We start from the raw sequence: 17,500 nt of genomic DNA, 5'->3' as shown, positions 1-17,500 counted from the left end.
GTGTGTGTGTGTGTGTGCGTGTGTCTCTCTCACTCCTTCTCCCTCCTTCTGTAAAATCATTGTCATTGGCTGGCTTTGGGTGTGAATCAACAGCAAACTTTAAAGGAGGTACGGCGGTTGGTTGGCCTGAGCTGTATGTAGCACAAAATAATAATAATTAGCGCCGTCAGACTTACCGTGTTATCGGGCGGTAATTGATTATTGTAATTGATCGCATCAAAATATTTGATGTATTTAACGCATGCGCAGAATGCATATCCCCACTCAGAAGTGCAGTGAGCAGCAGAGAGGATGCGTGTCCCCTGCGGGAGTATAAAGAAGCATTTCGAAAGAAGAGGGCACCTTTAAATCTCAGAAATGTGAATGAATTGGTTTGCCTCTGTGACTGAGAATGAGAGAAGAGTGCTGTCTTGTTTTGTGTTAATAAAGTTTGTTTAAAGGAGGAACACATGACGTGCTCATACCAACTACAGAACAGCATAACACTCACCCGTCATATGAGCCAATCAAATGCGTGTACACTTCAGGGACCACTTGGAAAACATAAACTCTAACAATATTACAAGGGCCACATATAAATGTTTACATTACACACACACACGCAACACACACACTTTGTTTGCACAAATTTGAAATATTTATGTCACTGTTCTGAGGCCCTTTTGCGTTTTTGTTTTTGTAGTGAATAACTACTACAGAAAGAATGTTAATAATTTTAATTGAAAAAATTACATTTTCATCTCATGAGGATTTGTTGTTGGAATAAAAAAATACATTACATATGAACAGTATGTTGAATGTATATATCCGACTTTTCTTTTACCTTTCCATTCCAACAACAATTTACAGAAAAATATGGCATATTTTGGAGATAGTTTGAATTGCGATTAATTACGATCAATTATTTTTTAAGCTCTGATTAACTCGATTAAAATTTGTAATCATTTGACGGCCCTAATGATAATAACAATAATACACAAATAATAATAATACTTACCGTTTCATATTTTCCCAGAAATCTATGCTATTGGTCAATCCCTACATGGGTGTGTTATTTTCACAAATCAATGATTAATCTAAAGTTTTTAAAATTGTTTGCTGTCTTTACTGATGCAGTGTTAATGGCTTAACAAAAAGGAAGGTTGTGGAGGTGCGAGGATTCTGCCGGATGCCAGCAATATTTCAAACTTCTGACTAAAACTGCATATACTGCACGTTGAAATTTGTTGTTAACATACAGTTCTTTGCACCCCGATCAATGGTGTTGCTGACATGGGTGTAACAGCATGATAAAATGTCACAAATAGCATCTTTCATTGTCTGTCATCCTCTTACCATTCATGTCATGTGATCATCACCAAACATTTGATCCACTTTGAGTAACCATCCCTGAAAGCAGTAAACATGTTGTCTCCCATGCAACAAAGGTCAGGCTGATAAATGTTAATCTTTGTGCATGCAATCAGGCCAGCCAGCTTCATCTGAGGGTTAGCAACACCCAAGTTCAGTCACTCTGTTGATTGGCTTTAGTCATTGTTGTTTTGTTGCTTTGACTTAAATGCTATTCATATGTTAAATGCCAGAAGAAAAGACAGAATCATGACAGTCCCATTTCCATGAGACTATTATGGGGTTCCATTTGTGCCAAAAATATGTTATGTGTCGATGATAAGTGTCTATGTTGTGTGTAGCTGATGAATGTCTATAGACGTCCATGATAAGTGTCTATGTTAGACATCTATGTAAAGTGTCGATGTTATACGCCGATGAGAAATGTCGACAGCGTTTAATAAAATTAATACTATGTATGCATGCGGTCCTGTTCGCTCATTCCCACCACCGTTGCGAAACGCCGCTTTGTTTAACAGCCGGGATCAACTTTTTCGTGTGTCTTATTTTCAGCCTGTATGAATTTCTTTTTCTTTTTTTTTTCTGGTGACCTGCTGGGGCTGTGCCTTCCGTAGGCCTTTTGGGGAGAGTTTTTGGTCCGTTTAGCAACGTACAGAAAAGCGCCAAATAAATCTGACTTAATAATAATAATGGTCTTCGCCTTCACATAATAATAATAATAATAATAATAATAATAATAATTGTTTTCCTGTCCTTCACGTTATGGCCGTATTTAGTTCAATGCCTTTGGTATTACTGACATCTAGGTGTAGAAACAGCGCACAGCACACAGATAGATAGAAAAAAAATAAATACATTAATAGATGCTGAAAATAAGACAGACCCAAAAGTTGAACCCAGCTGTAAATAAAGCGGCGTTGTGTCGCAACGGTGGTGGGGATGAGCTAACAGGATCGCATGCATACTTTTATATATATTATTTTATTTAGAATGATTTTATTAAACACTGATGACATTTCTCATCGACACTTTACATGGACGCACATAGACACTTATCATGGACGTCTAACATACTGTATATAAACACTTATCATCCACACATAATATAGACGCGTATCATGGACGTATAACATAGACACGTATCATCAACAACAATAACATATTTTTGGCACAAATGGAACCCCATACACTATAGGCTACGCTTTTTGCTGTGATGTACCTAGGCTAATTTAACCTTGCTTGCAAGCTAAATTCTCACGGTATTTGTGAGTTCACAAAACTTTATCCGCATATTTACATTGCAAAGATGGCAACTGTCATTCAACACCATGATGCCGCCCGCGCCAATCATCGAGATAACAGGACTCAGCTGCTCAAAACAAGGTGCATGTCGGTGACAACATTTTCATCCATTTCCGGGATTGGTGCAAACAAAAATAGGCATGCACAAGTTGCGGCATCGCCCAATCATATTGTACTGCCCCGCCTTTCCCGATCAGATCACATTGTAGCAGTCCCAGATTGATACTGTGGAGAACTCCTTTGAGTGATTCACGGACTGATGACGTACTGATGTCTGACATTATTAGTTTGAAGATTCGTTAGTTTAAAACTATCAGTCGGAGAGAGACAAAGGACTGTATCTGAACTTTTTAATACTTTTTCTCAACTATAAATGATCATAAATATGTAAGAGACACTGTATCATCATCACGTTGTAATATGGAAGTAATTTTTGTAACACACTAGTCACTCCCTGCAGCAGAAAAGACACCACAAAGAACACGAGTACTTTTACTTAACTATGAATTAATGATGTAACTGTAGAATTTGTTACGTTAAAACGTTTCCGATTTTAACCATTTACTTTCCCACTTCCACATATCTGGAGTCGGGTCGCTGGCGCAGTAGCTGAAGCAGAGAAGCACAGACTTCTGTCATGCAAGCCCTTCCTTCACTTGTAGACATAATGGCAATAAAATAATTCAAAACAAGTTTTGCTTTTTGTTTTTCGTTTCCCTTCTTGTTTTTGCTTTATTTTAGATGCAACGAGGGGACCCCAGCAAAATATTTGTGGCTTGCAGATAAAAATGTCAATATTTGTCAATAAATCTCTGCTTTTGTAACGTATAAATGGGCATAATGTCTTTTGCATTGTTCAACGTGATTGACTCCTTGATTGCCTACAGAACACAACGTGAAAATGATTCCACCCATGCTGTCTGTTTCTTCGCATGTTTTCAACTCGCTGTTAACTTCTTTTTTTTTTACAACAATGGGTCGTCAATGTTGCTAAATAATAAAAAAATCACATTGTCAATGCTGATCCTGCTTTTGCAAACACATTGACAGGATGACAGGTATAGGGTTTGGTTGCAATGCTGTCTGGTTGTGACTCAAATACGTACTTGAAAAAGTTTGCAAGCTGGATTTGACTGCTGACTCCAAGTTAAAGCATTATTTGCCTTAGATCATGATAAATTCTTAAGTGAGAACAAAAGCAATAGTACTTTTATATTTCATATACAAATTATATTTGAGAAGTCTGGTGGCGGCAAAAATTAAATATATACAGACAGAGCAAAAGTGTCAATAAGTGAGTAGAATTGATGAGGCGAGTAGTGTTAAAGAAGGTTTTACTGGTCCATCACTGTGTACTATAGTGTGTTCGTAAGGGCGAAACGTGGATGTAACTACAGAATAACAGCTGCAAAATCACTTGTACAAATACTCTTTGTATGACTCTAAGTATTAGACGTGGATTCAACCCAATTCAATCTGTGTGTGCAGGTTGTCGTACCTCGTAGCCCAGTGCAGGCCAAGGGATTGCTTCTCTCCTGCATCGCTGATAAGAATCCCTGCATTTTCTTTGAACCCAAGATCCTTTACAGAGCAGCAGGTAAGTTGCATTCTTTTCATGTAAATTGCGAGGCAAGTTTGTGTACTGTAGCTCATTTATTAAATACAGAATTCATGCTTTAAAGAGGGTAGTCAACCCAAACATTTTTTTTTTCAAGTATATGTTCTATGCAGGCCCACACGTTGAAACGAGGCATTCCGATTAATATTGCGTTTGTGGAATGTGTTAACCAATTAGGGCCTAAAGCGCCTGGCTCAACAGCTCCCCAAAACCTAAGGCCATCTTTGGAATTACCCTTGAAAACCTGAAGTTTTCCCAGACATTCAACACCTACAAACTAATTAATATCTTAGCCCCTGTAGCAGACAGAAACATAATTCCAAAAGAATTGGAGAGCTTAGACATGTGGCTTTCACACAAACTCGAGTTTATTCATCTTTACTGTTTAACTCGAAGAGGTAAAAATAAAATGTCAGTGTAAGAGAAGCACTACGTTTAAGTTTTTAAAAAAACGAGTGGTAATTACCATCCTCTTTTCTGTTACAAAGACGTCAATATTGTCGTTATCTACAAACATATATCTTAACCATATATCATGTTCGACTGGTTCTACTGGTTCAAAGTCCACAATCGCGTTGTCTATATCACTGCCATTATTCATTTCAGAGCTCCTGCGATCGACGGCGTCCGCCATTACTGCTCGAAAAAATTCCAGATATCCTCCGACGACTCATGACACCGTCACATGTCTATTCTGATGCATTTCATTGGTTAAGAGACCGAGAATTAAATAATAAATAGAAAATGACATATACTCTCTCCCGGCTTTAAGGGTAGAAAGACGCAACAGCGCTCCCGACTCTAGTGGTAGAAACGCGGTTATGCGCTCCTGTTACTTAATGGGTTGATCAGTAAAATATAGCCATCTCAGGCGGCGGCCATTTTGTGACTTCTGTCGCGTGAAAATGACATCACTGTTGCTCAGGGCTCAGATAACAACCAATCATGGCTCAGCTTCAGAAAACAGGTGAGCTGTGATTGGCCGTTACCTGAACCCTGAGCAACTGTGACGTGATTTTCACTCAGCAGAAGTGACAAAATAGCCACCCCCGAGCTTCCTAAAAACGAGTGGATTTTGCTGCTTAACTCATATTCCACAAACACAATATTCATCAAAATTCCTTGTTTCAACTAGTGGGCCTGCATAGAACATATTCTTGAAAAAAAAAATGTTTGGGCTGACTTTCACTTTAAAACAAGTCAGGTAGTTAATTATGGTTAATAGTAAAATATAATGATGATGATTGTTTATCCTTGTCACGGTTACAAAAAAGCTGTAACCCATCGCAAGTGATTGAAAGTATGAGGCGGGTTATACCTTCAGTAGGTTGCCAGTTAGTCACTGGTTTGACTCACTCGACGAGGAGTCGTCTGTGGCTATCATTGGACTGAAACAACTTGTAATGCTGGACAACAGTACTTGGTGGTTCTTGTTCTTTTACAGTTATGCTTTGAGGGAAAACATATTGGGGAAAAAAAGGGAAAAAGCAGAACATGCAAGCAAAGCACACATAGTGTTAATTCTTTGGTGTTCATTTTAAATCTAGTCAAGTGTATGACTGCTTACATTTTATGGGATATTTTGGAGTAAATAACAGCAAAAAAAACTAGTGGTATCAATTCTAGATTTGAAAAAGATATATGTCAAAATGAGTTAAACATTACAGCAGCTTTAATTGTGACAGTGGTATTCTAAACACTATTCATCTGGAAGGTGCAACAGATATGTCATTGTGTTATTTGTAGGAATAGCACTGCTTTAATAAATTACTATTTTGTAGGCATCAACCCAGCTAGAGGATTAGCATGGTACATTTTCCAAGCTAATCTTTCACCACTGGTAAAGTCTTTGTTATTAAAATCGATATGGGCAAGCATCTCTTGGCTCTTTACACTATAATGACACTCTTTTTTGCAGATGACTTATCCATGTTGTTCATACTCTTTACTAAATATAGATCTATTTTGAATTAATAGTAGAAATTATTTTAGCTCCATAATCACATTGACCTGGATTAGTCTATATATGAAGAACAGCACTGCTGTTGTTGGGTTGAATGATGATTAAAGCAATTTTATTTTCAAATGTGGGATTTATGCTTCAAACTATTGTGAAAGCAACATGAATGGGAGTTTACCCAGGGATCTTATTTGGCTTTTCAAAAACCCAAATATGAGCGCATTCGAATTTTTGCTTGCGTTTACATGGCCTTTCATAACTCGAATATTGGCAATATTCGGGTTTTGAAAGGGTTATTGACTGCATGTAAACGTAGTCACAGCCATATTTTTTGAAAGAGGCAGAAAGCTTTGCAGTGGCACCTTGACTCACGAGTAATAAGAGCCATTGTTTGTCAGAATTTTTGTTTGTTTGTTGTTGTTTGTATTGAGTTGAAAGCCAAGATTACAAGTATTACGAGTGCTGTAGTACCTGTGGTAGCAGCGAACTTTACAAGATGGAGTTTGGCAGAATAATGTTTAATTCTTCAAAAAAAAGAGTGCGAGTGCTTGCTTCAAGCTCTTTATTTCCATTACCAGTTGCACTGAAGATTCCTTGGGCAAGACCCATAATCCTGTTTTGCTCCCACTGGGCCTGGCAACCCTTACTTAGCATGGCAGCAGCCACCCAGTGGTGTATAAATGTGTCCGTTGGTGGGTGAGCCTCAGCACTTTGATGTTGATAAAGCGCTATATAGTGTAAGTGCACTCCATTTACCATTTTTCCCAGATTGTCAGACTCATTGGAAAATATTGGTCAATACAAATCCATCCAATTACTAAATTTTTCGGAAAATTCAATAATAATTGATTCTAAAAAGATTCAAAAGTGACAGCCCTATTCTCAACATCAACTCTTCACACTTGGATAACTTGATGACATTGGTGACAATGTTAATAGTGAAGACCTGGCAAATATTGTTAATCAGCTGTTTGTTCTCCAAATTTCTGTTGGTGAGCAAGTCCTTTTTCAGTGCTTTTTCGTACATGGTGCTGAGTGTCACTCTTGGGTTTAAATCGACATGAATGTGATTTCTTGCCATCGGTATCCAAACCCTGTTTTTCCTGCAACATTAATCAATGTGTTGCTGGCAAATATTATTACTCAATCATTATATTGTGCTGATAAAAGTACATGCGGTCTCTACGCGGCAATGAGGTTTTGGAAAAACCATGTGGAAGCCTTTGAAATTGGCCAGACAAAATGTACTGCTGGAGGAATGTGTGTTTGATCGTTGTGTGGTTCTACTCATCTATTAAAGTTAGTAGTTCTGAAATGGTAAATGGGCTGTCACTTGTATAGCGCTTTTCTACCTTTTGTACTCAAAGTGCTTCACACTGTACCTGATGACTGATGACGCAGAATTGATTTAACCTTTATATTGACTAGTTTATTTGACTTTTTCATAGTTGCATTGACCTCATAATTAAGGGTTAAATATATGTTAAAACAACATTTTCTAATTTCAACCTTTTTGATCTGGGTCTTAAAAAAAGATTATCATTGTCAACCAATACGAAATACTTATGTGACATACTTTTCAGCCATATCGCCCAGCCCTATTTTAGTATAATTATTTTTGTTCTAAATACCACTGCCTAAGATGAAGGTGTCAATTGTCTGTGGACCCATTTTTGGACAGCAGTGCGTTTAACTCCATCATATTTCTCGACTCAATAACCCCAACAAAAGAGTAATGAAAGGTGGGACAGTAAAGCTTAGATAGTTTGTGACCCTGTAAAAATATGAATAGGTTAAGTTGTACCTTAAATGGCTGGATGAATGGATGGACTGATGATAACAAATACCGTTACAGTGTCATCTATATAATATTACCTTACAATATTATTCCAAGATGTGTCCGAAAAGTTCAAAAATTTGTGTCAAGATCAAATTTCAATTCCAAACTACAAGTTTTCCCCTTTGATTTAATCCCCCTGGAGTTTAACGCGTTTTGCCAGCCTTTTCCCGTCACACCTCCATAATCCTACTGGCATCCTTCATAGTTTAGTTGTCACAGCCAACTTTATTTTGTATACATCTTCAAAATGGGTCTCCTTGTTAAAACCTTCTTGTGCTTGGGAAAAAGGAAGAAAATACAAGGAGCTAGGTAGGGCTGTGCAATTAATCGAAATTCAATTAAAACTACGATTATTACTCTCCACGATTACAAAATTGGCATAATCGTAAAAAACGATTATTAATATGCATTTATAGCCAACGCACTGTTTACACATAAGGAAATCATACTTGAATTTATACATTTACACCTTTTATTTGATAATAATTAATTTGATCAATTTTGTTTGAAACTTGCATGATTATAGTGTTTGAAAGAAATGTATTTGTCTATATATTTTATGGTGAAGCAGCCACGAGTTGTCCAGCCAAAGGTCTTGTGCACTCTCACACACTGAAAGAAGCAAACGCCACAGGATATTTTTGCAGACGTTCTGGTTGATCGTCCGGCCCACACTAACAGCAAACATATTTTGCAATAAATTATATTTTGTAAGTTTGCCGCTGAAATATGTCTTTTGTGACACCTGTCCTAAAACCTTTCTGACACACCACGCTGTTGTGCAAAATAGCGTGGTTGAAACACTTAATGCAGATTTGAAGTCATGCCAGTCATCAAAAATAGATCCCTGTTGTTGATGCCCCAATGCGGGCTGGTAATATTGTAGATGAGCAACTAGCTGGATATCTTTGCAGGTTAGGAATGCAACTGTTTGTCTTTGTGTGTTTGCAGTGGAGCAGGTTCCCACAGAGGCCTACACTATTCCACTCTCACAGGCTGAGGTTGTGGAGGAAGGAAGTGATGTCACTTTGATTGCCTGGGGTACACAGGTAGGTGAATCCTGCACATCATTGACAGCATCTCAGTGGGTGTGCTGAATAATGTAGTTACTAGTGGTTCAACGGATCATCTTTGATCCATGATCCGGATCAAGCACCACAGTTCGGGCTGGGCACAATCTGCGAAATGGTTGGTGAAAAAAACAACAACAACAAAAAACTGTTCGCATTCACATTAAAGTGAAAGTCAACCCAAACATATTTTTTTCAACAATACGTTCTACGCAGGCCCACTAGTTGAAAAGAGCATTCTGGTTAATATTGCATTTATGGAATAAGAGTTAATCCACCTGTTTTTTAGAGGGCCGGCCATCAGGGTTGCTCAGTTAAGGACCAATCACAGCTCACCTGTTTTCTGAAGCTGAGCCATGATTGGGCCTTATCTGAGGCCAGAGCATCTGCGTTGTCATTTTAAATCGAACGAAGTGACAAAATGGCTGCCCCCTGAGATGGCTAAAAACGGCTGGATTTTGCTGCTTAACTCATATTCCGTAAACGTCATCAGAATGCCGTGTTTCAACTAGTGAGCATGTATAGTACCTATTCTTGAAAAAGGTACGTTTGGGTTGACTTCTTTAAGGCAACATGATTAGTCCGCATTCACTATGATAGGAGCAGAGAAAGTTGAAAACCCTCATGGGTCGCATTGTATGGGTGCACTTTGGCAACTTGGGTTGAAACGAGCCCTCAATTTAATGATACAGGATTTTTTTTCTGCCTCGTGTCCCAACACCGTCATTCAGACAGAGATGTCAAGGAAGCTGCAAACATATAACATACACGCCACCTCCGCAAAGGCTAACTTCAAATTAAAGCTTACTAAATAATACATTTGATTCATTGATGCCAATGCAATAACCTTAGTAGACCTGTACTTACCGTTTTTGATATTTCGGCTTGCCTTTATCTTAGTTTTAATTGACATTACATAGTTGCTACCAACATCAACACAACGCCATCCCGAAATCATATTGAGTCGCTAATTTAGGACGCTAACAAACCGCTAGTTAATTACGCCGTCATTCTATGATACGACACAAGTCTCTGACGGTCGTGGCTCGCAGCTAGCTGTTAGCATTTGCAACAAGTGCCTGGCTGGTAGTTGAACAGCTGTTCCTTGGCTTACTTTTTTTGTTGTCTTCTTCAATATTGTGAACTTAGATTACTTTGTAATGCACTCTCCGTGTTTAAAGGAAGGGGATGTAGCTTAAATTGCACTTTGAGATATTTTTCATTATGAAAAAAAAACTAAGCTAAATAAAACTTTGGCTTCGTTCATTTTATGAAACACTTTTGTTCATTAAATCATTTTAAGAAAACATTCGAGTCAAAATGTCTGGCAGAATACCTTGTTTTATACACTGTAGCACGGACAAAACAAGAATGTGTCCTGCCGTTAGATTGGGTTCTTAAATCCTTTTTTTTGCTGGTCGGAAAAATGATCCGATCCATGACTAAAATCTGTGTTTTCCTATCCGAACCATGACTCATGTGATCCGTTGAACCACTATTAGTTACCATCTATCTCTGGAACCCTGGACACAGGCATCAACAATATGTGATGTTCAAAGCCAGTGGATTAATTTGTAGTCCATTACTAGCCTCCTGTGTCACTGCAGGGTCTCTCAGCTGGCATGCTTATACCACATCTGTGCAGACATCTCAGAACCAAGACTGTGCTTTGCTCTCCGCCTATTAACGGCACATGTCTACAGCACACTTTCCATTGTTGATTGGTCTTTTCATCAGTGAGCTTTGATTTCTACGGCTTGGTATCACAGAGCCTGTAACTCACCAGGAGTCAGATTCACTTTGATTGTTCCCAGCCACTTTATCTGGCTTATCCGGGCCCCAGTGTACCTGCAGCCTGAGAGGGGGTTCAGGGGACGCTGAGAGAAAGTGAATCTGTAGCCAGTATTATTCTTGAAGGATGACTTGGCAAGAGAGATGATCCAGTAAAGTAGTGGAAACAACCGCCCTTCATTCTGAAATGCATTTCTTAGTTTCCTATCTCACCACTCCTCATCAGCCTAGGCATCTAATTTAAGTGAGAGAGAAAACTACACGAGTGGAATTTGAGATCCAGAACAACGGACAGAGTATTTTCTCATGCTCTGTCTTTCCCACAGACAATATAAAATCACATATGATAACAATAATATAAAAATAAAAATCAAATTAAAGTGCTTTTTACATGCAAGGTATCTGTAATGTGGTGATACAATCAAAGAAAGTAATTTTTTTTCCCCCCTCTTTCCATTAGGTACATGTGATAAAGGAAGTGGCCCAAATGGCTCAGGAGAAACTGGGTGTGTCCTGTGAGGTCATTGACCTTCGCACTATCCTGCCATGGGATGTTGAAACTGTTTGCAAGGTACGATTTATTCTAAGTGCTGGAAAATGTAAAACAGATGGACCGCAAAGATTAAAGTGGAAGTCAACCTAAAAATTCTATTCGTAATAATATGTTGTTTGCGCCCCCACTACTCTAAACACGGGATTTTGATTACATTTGTGTTTGTGGAATATAAGATAAGAAGCAAAATCCACCTATTTTTATCTGTCTCAGGGGCCGGCCATTTTGTCACTTGCTGTCAACTGAAAATTACATCACAGTTGCTCAGGGCTCAGGTAACAATCAATCACAGCGCACGTGTTTTCTGAAGCTGAGCCATGGTTTCTTGTTACCTGAGCCCTGAGCAACTATGACATTTTCAGTCTACGCCGAGTGACAAAATGGCGGCCCGCTGTGATGGATAAAAACAGGTGGATTTTGCTGCGTATTTCGTATTCCACAAACAATATTAAACAAAATATCAAGTTTAGACTAGTGGGGCTGCATAGAACATATTTTAAAGACAATTTGGGGGGCTGACTTCCCCTTTAATTAAAAAAAAAAATGCATTTATCATCCTGAGATAAGTATGGTATTTGGACAAATTTTTATTAAATATTATTTTATTTGCCTCCGCTCATTCGTGCACAACAGAGAGAGGAGGGGCTTTGCTTGGTCGTAGACGATGACAGCATTTCTCAACATCGCAATCAAGTGGCCAACACACTATGCTAATGCTAAGAATAGCGTGTCAGCAATTCCTGCCTAATTGTAAGAAGTGAAGTGACCTAAATCTTTCAGGGGGAAAAAAAACTGTATCTTCTTAAGGTAAAAATATCTTCAAATCTCAAATTATTCAACTAATTCCATCCATTTAGCTGTGGTTTTCACACAGTGTACCCATGGGATATCATGTGTCACTCCATTGTGCATGTAAGTGCCACATGCTTCCTGTGTACACAACTGAATCACAGCATAAAGTACATTTTTATTTTGTATTTACTGCCAAATTGTTATGGTCCTCAACTATCTACTTTGCAGCTCCTGATGTCAAGCAAATGTTAATGCCAGCACAGAAGACCTAGAATGGAATTTCATTACTAGGGGAGTAATTTAATAGGGTGTGAGTTGGAAGTGAAGGCACAGGCAGTAGTGGTCGTCACTTTGAGGCTGTTTATGAGTAGGGTTTCTCAAATAACCGCAGTATTTTTTAAATTACTGCCTTGTTAAAACTTCATGAAACGGAATGGTGGTTTTATGTTCCTGATGCATAGATACACACACACCGAATCAGGCTTAATCAAGCTATTAAAGGCACAACATCAGGCATGAAAATCACTCACTTTTAAGTGAAATTCACTCTTTTGAAGCCACAATGATCCATGAGCCAATGAGAAAATAAATGGGAGGGTTCAGTAAAAACACAGCCCTCAGTGCAACAAGTGGATACTTTGTCATACTGTTGTATAGCTGAATGGGCCGCCTGACTCCATTCCCGCAGTGGATGTGAGCAAATGGGTCTATTTCTACTATCAAGGGGAAGAGGAGGAACTGAACTTAAGGACTAGTGTATCGTAAATTTACAAAGGTGGAGTGTTGGTTAGTATATCCGCCTCACTGTTCGGAGATTGTGGGTTCGAATCTGGGCTCCAGCCTTCCTGTGCGTAATTTGCATGTTCTCCGTGTGCTTGCGTGGATTTTCTCTGGGTACTCCAGTTTCTTCCTCTCAATTGCCCATAGGTCTGAAAGTGAATGTGGATGGTCGTCTGTTTGACTCTTATGATTGCTGGCGACCAGTTCTTGGAGTACCCTGACTCACGCCGAAAGAAAGCTGGGATTGGCAATCAATCAATCCAGCCATTCGAACCCATTCTTCCATCCAGCTCTGTATCCATATATCTATATCCATAGATATATGGATATAGATATATGGATATATATATATATATATATATATATATATATATATATATATATATATATATATATATATATATATATATATGTGTATATGTATATATATGTATATGTATATGTATATGTATATATGTGTATATGTATATATATGTATATGTATATGTATATGTATATATATGTATATGTATATGTATATATATGTATATGTATATGTATATGTATATATATGTATATGTATATATATGTATATGTATATATATATGTATATATATATGTATATATATATGTATATATGTATATATATATATATATATGTATATATATGTATATATATATATATATATATATATATATAGATATATATATATATATATATATATATATATATATATATATATATATAAAAATGCATTTTAAAGGGTGTCATTTCCACACGGCTTTTCACTATTGGCAAACTGGTCCAGTCCCTATTCCCCTGCAAATAGCAGGGGTCCACTCTTTACAGGAAATGATTGACAGATTTTCCAGTCATGGAAAATGAAAAAAAAAGAAAAGTAAAATGTCCTGGAAAATTGTTTTCTTCCTCTGCTTCTCTCTGCCTTGTGTGTGAATGCAAACTGGTTTTAAACAGACATGTATGTATGTCTGTTTTCTGCTGCCTCAAATGGGCAACATTGTGCTGTAACGCTTTTCTGCCTTATCCCTGCATGTAGCCGGGACAGCGCCCCACGTGACACTGTCAAAAAATCTAATTGTATATTCCCTGAGAACAGTTCTGCTGCCAGGCTTTCCACATGACTTTGTTGCTAGATTTGCTGACTTTTCAGACTCAAGTAAGGATTTATTTTCTCCAAAGAAACGGTAAAACTGGCGACTTTCACTTCAACAGTGCTGTAGCGCTGTATATCACGTGTACGTTTTTTCTTCCTCTTTCTGTCTCCTCTGTTGAATGGCAGAGATTAAATGCATCTCTGGTTTCAATAGAGCCGCAGCGACCATGACAACGGCTTCAAGATAGCAACGGGTTTCAGTAGTCTTACTGGGCCGTGTTTCACAATGTATTTCATACTTGCTCCGTTGTCCGAAACGAAAATATGTGAATGAGAAAAAGTTCATTAGGAATTCAGCTTTATTAATATACTGTATGTGCTGTGCACAGAGAGCTGACTCTGACTCTTCATGCAAGTGCGAGCATCGGTTTTGGCCTCTCTCCAAACCATCTGCAGCTCCTTCGTCAATCGGCTGTATTCCATCATTTTGATTTACATAGCAATGAAAGTAATTTGCATGTCAACATCCAAGTGAGATCTTAAATTATTATTGTTACATTTGTTCTTTTGAACGGGTTACTTGGGGTTAACGATGAAAATCAATTCACAGCTAGAAGGGGGGCGTGCGTTTTTTTTTTTTTTTTTGCCAATTTGGTATGGTATTTGGTTAACATCGAAGCAATCTGGTCAAATATGCAAAATATAAGTTACAATTGGAGAAATTAACACTTCTCCAAATTTGGGGGGTGGAATTTATTAGTGTGTGTTATGATAACTTGACTCGTACTGTAACAAATGAAATACTCCTAGGGGGAACCCTGAATATGTTGTAGCGATATTTAGTTTAATTTTGTCCTCATTGGCATATTTGGTATTGGAGTAATCCAAAAGTAAAATTAATCAAGTTACAGTACTTTAATATTATGGTACTTGGATTACAGTACTATCTACATTCTTTAGCACTTCACTAAAAACTTTAACCAACACTGCTTATATAGCATCATGTGACCATGTATGAAGAGGTACTTTATTATACATCTATACTGTCTATGAATTCTACTTGATTTTTCTCTGAAACTGATTCAGATTGGTGCTTTTAAATATTTGTTAAAATTTTGTTGTGGGTTATTTGTCACCCCACAACGGCAGTGGTTAAACAGTCGTAAACTGAGCATCCCCTGTAAGTTTCTCAGATGTTGTAAAATAAGAATACAAAAAGGTATTTTCTTTGGCATCTGTCCTCTGTGTTATTGAAACAAATAGTGGTAATGAACTTTTGCGAAAAACGTTCTTGCTAAATTGTTACATTGAAGGCAATACATTTGAAAATTATAAGGTGTAAGACTAGATAGGCGGCCAACTTGCGCGTTATTGAGCAAGTGTTTCATCTTAAACCTATGTTTATGGGACTCAGCGGGCAATCCTTTTTTAATTACTTTGAGGAATGTGTCAATTAAGTTGTGTATGAAAACATTGTGATGGACTAATTAAAATATCCATCACATATATGTAATTGCCATTCAGGAGGTTAGTTGGCCATGTACAGGCTTGCGACCTTGTCACAATAAGACAAATCTTGAAGTAAAAATACAAGTCAGGTCAGGCTACTGAAGGCAAAACCAGAAGCAGTACAGCCCACAAACAAGCAGAAACTGAAGGTCCTCAAGTCTCTCAATAAAGATTTTGCTTTGTTTTTTAACCGAAGTCTGGTGGCAGACCTATGCAGCTCATTGAATTACCACTTTAAGTGTACATTCACTTGTACTGCAATGATTTAATGAGCTTTGCATAAAAAAAATCAGAAATGTTTCTATTTGGATTGAAGGCTTTATTGTAAGGAGTTAGTTATCAGTCCTATTAGTAGTATCTGTCACCTTTTGAACCCCTGGCATCATCAAATGGAAGACCTTTGTCATATGAGGCTTTTCTCAGGTTAGCATTTTGTTAAGTCATCTCAATGATGCAACCATGCAGAAGGAGTCACGTAAAATACTGTGTGTCACGTCAGGACTTCAAGACACAGAACTGTGGAATATTCAAAGTACCATTATTATATGCGATGAATGGTCATACAAGACAGAGTTCTATCAGTCTGGAATGAGTGAGAAGTTGATTTCAAGGCCTTTTCACACTGCACTTGGTTATCCTTATGTTCACAGTGGGGCAACATTCAAGGACAATGGTGCCCGCATTGCAAGCTTGCATTTGGAATTTCTTAGCGGCCTACCAGGAAGTAGCATGGATGCTTTTCCCGCTGCTTGGTCTATTTCTGTTAGCAATCTGAAATCACTCCACAAACCCCTCTCTTGGAGGTACCTTATTATGTCATCACAATGCCGCTCTCGAGTTGAATATTTTTCGCCGTGGCACGGTATCACTTCCTCACGCCCTCACAACACGTGCACATTGTTGACGCTGCACTGCGCGTTGCAAGTGCAGTGTGAAAAGGCCTTTTTTCGCATTCTAACTTCTATATGAAACCCAATCATCCTAAAATAACCAAATATTTTATTCATGTCCAAAAAGAACACTATACTAAAAAAGACTGGCAGCGATCACTACGATTCTTGCATAGTAACATTTCTGGTTGAAGATTAGAAGGCCATTAATATTAAGAGCAAATCTGACTGTATATTAAATATCGAAGGATTAGCTCAATCAATCAACAATCAACAACAGATGTTAGGATGTCCTACAAAAAATCTTGGATGTCAATGTGTGATTTCACATGTATTGTTTTGTTCAACAATCATAGAAAAATAAACTGAATTTAAAAAAAACTGTTGTTTGGAAGCCAAAATGAGGCAGACATTTTTAATAAAAACGGTTTTGAGTTATAAAAGGTAGAATGGCAGGTATAGAAATCACTTGTTGTAGCCTTGCTATAGAGGGTGGGATTGGATCACTTACAGTATATAGTGCTGCTAAATAAATATTTGTAATTTAGTTTGTCAACAAATAATTCACAAATCCATGACGTACTAAAACCTTCAAAGAGCTTGTTATTCATATTCACACTGCACTCTCTCGCTCCATCACTCTCTTACTCTCTTAAGGCCCTGATACACCAAACCGACGTCAGAGGTTGTTAAGCGTCGTTGCATCTTCAAGCGCCGTCTGATTAGTGTACTGGCCACCGTCGTAGTGTCGTAACCTGTCTGTAAGGGTCTTGGGGTCGTTTACGTTTGTTGAATAGGCGTCGCCAGTCGTGACATTTGGTCACTCTGATTGGCTGTTAGCTAGCAAATCAGCGCGCGGAGCACCAATGTGAAGTGACAAAGGTGGAAAAACAGTGAGCACGCCTCCGCTGCCTTAATCTTCTTACAAGTACATGAGTGAGGGTTTACAAT

At 38.0% G+C, this 17,500-nt stretch overlaps 1 protein-coding gene across 1 annotated transcript in view; it reads left to right on the top strand.

The window, feature by feature from the left end:
- The window catches only part of bckdhb (branched chain keto acid dehydrogenase E1 subunit beta), a 58,297-nt gene that overhangs the window by 16,019 nt on the left and 24,778 nt on the right, over positions 1–17,500 (top strand). Inside the window, exons 6-8 of the mRNA XM_086038325.1 lie at positions 4,141–4,249; positions 9,022–9,119; positions 11,392–11,502. Coding sequence (XP_085894451.1) covers positions 4,141–4,249; positions 9,022–9,119; positions 11,392–11,502 — 318 coding nt within the window. The remainder of the gene's footprint in view (positions 1–4,140; positions 4,250–9,021; positions 9,120–11,391; positions 11,503–17,500) is intronic.

Source organism: Filicampus tigris, chromosome 8 (genome assembly GCF_054856515.1).
Source record: "Filicampus tigris isolate MCC_2025a chromosome 8, RoL_Ftig_1.0, whole genome shotgun sequence".
NCBI classification, from domain to species: domain Eukaryota; kingdom Metazoa; phylum Chordata; class Actinopteri; order Syngnathiformes; family Syngnathidae; genus Filicampus; species Filicampus tigris.
The sequence above is the reverse complement of the archived record's forward strand: the minus strand, read 5'-3'. Positions and strand labels throughout refer to the sequence as shown.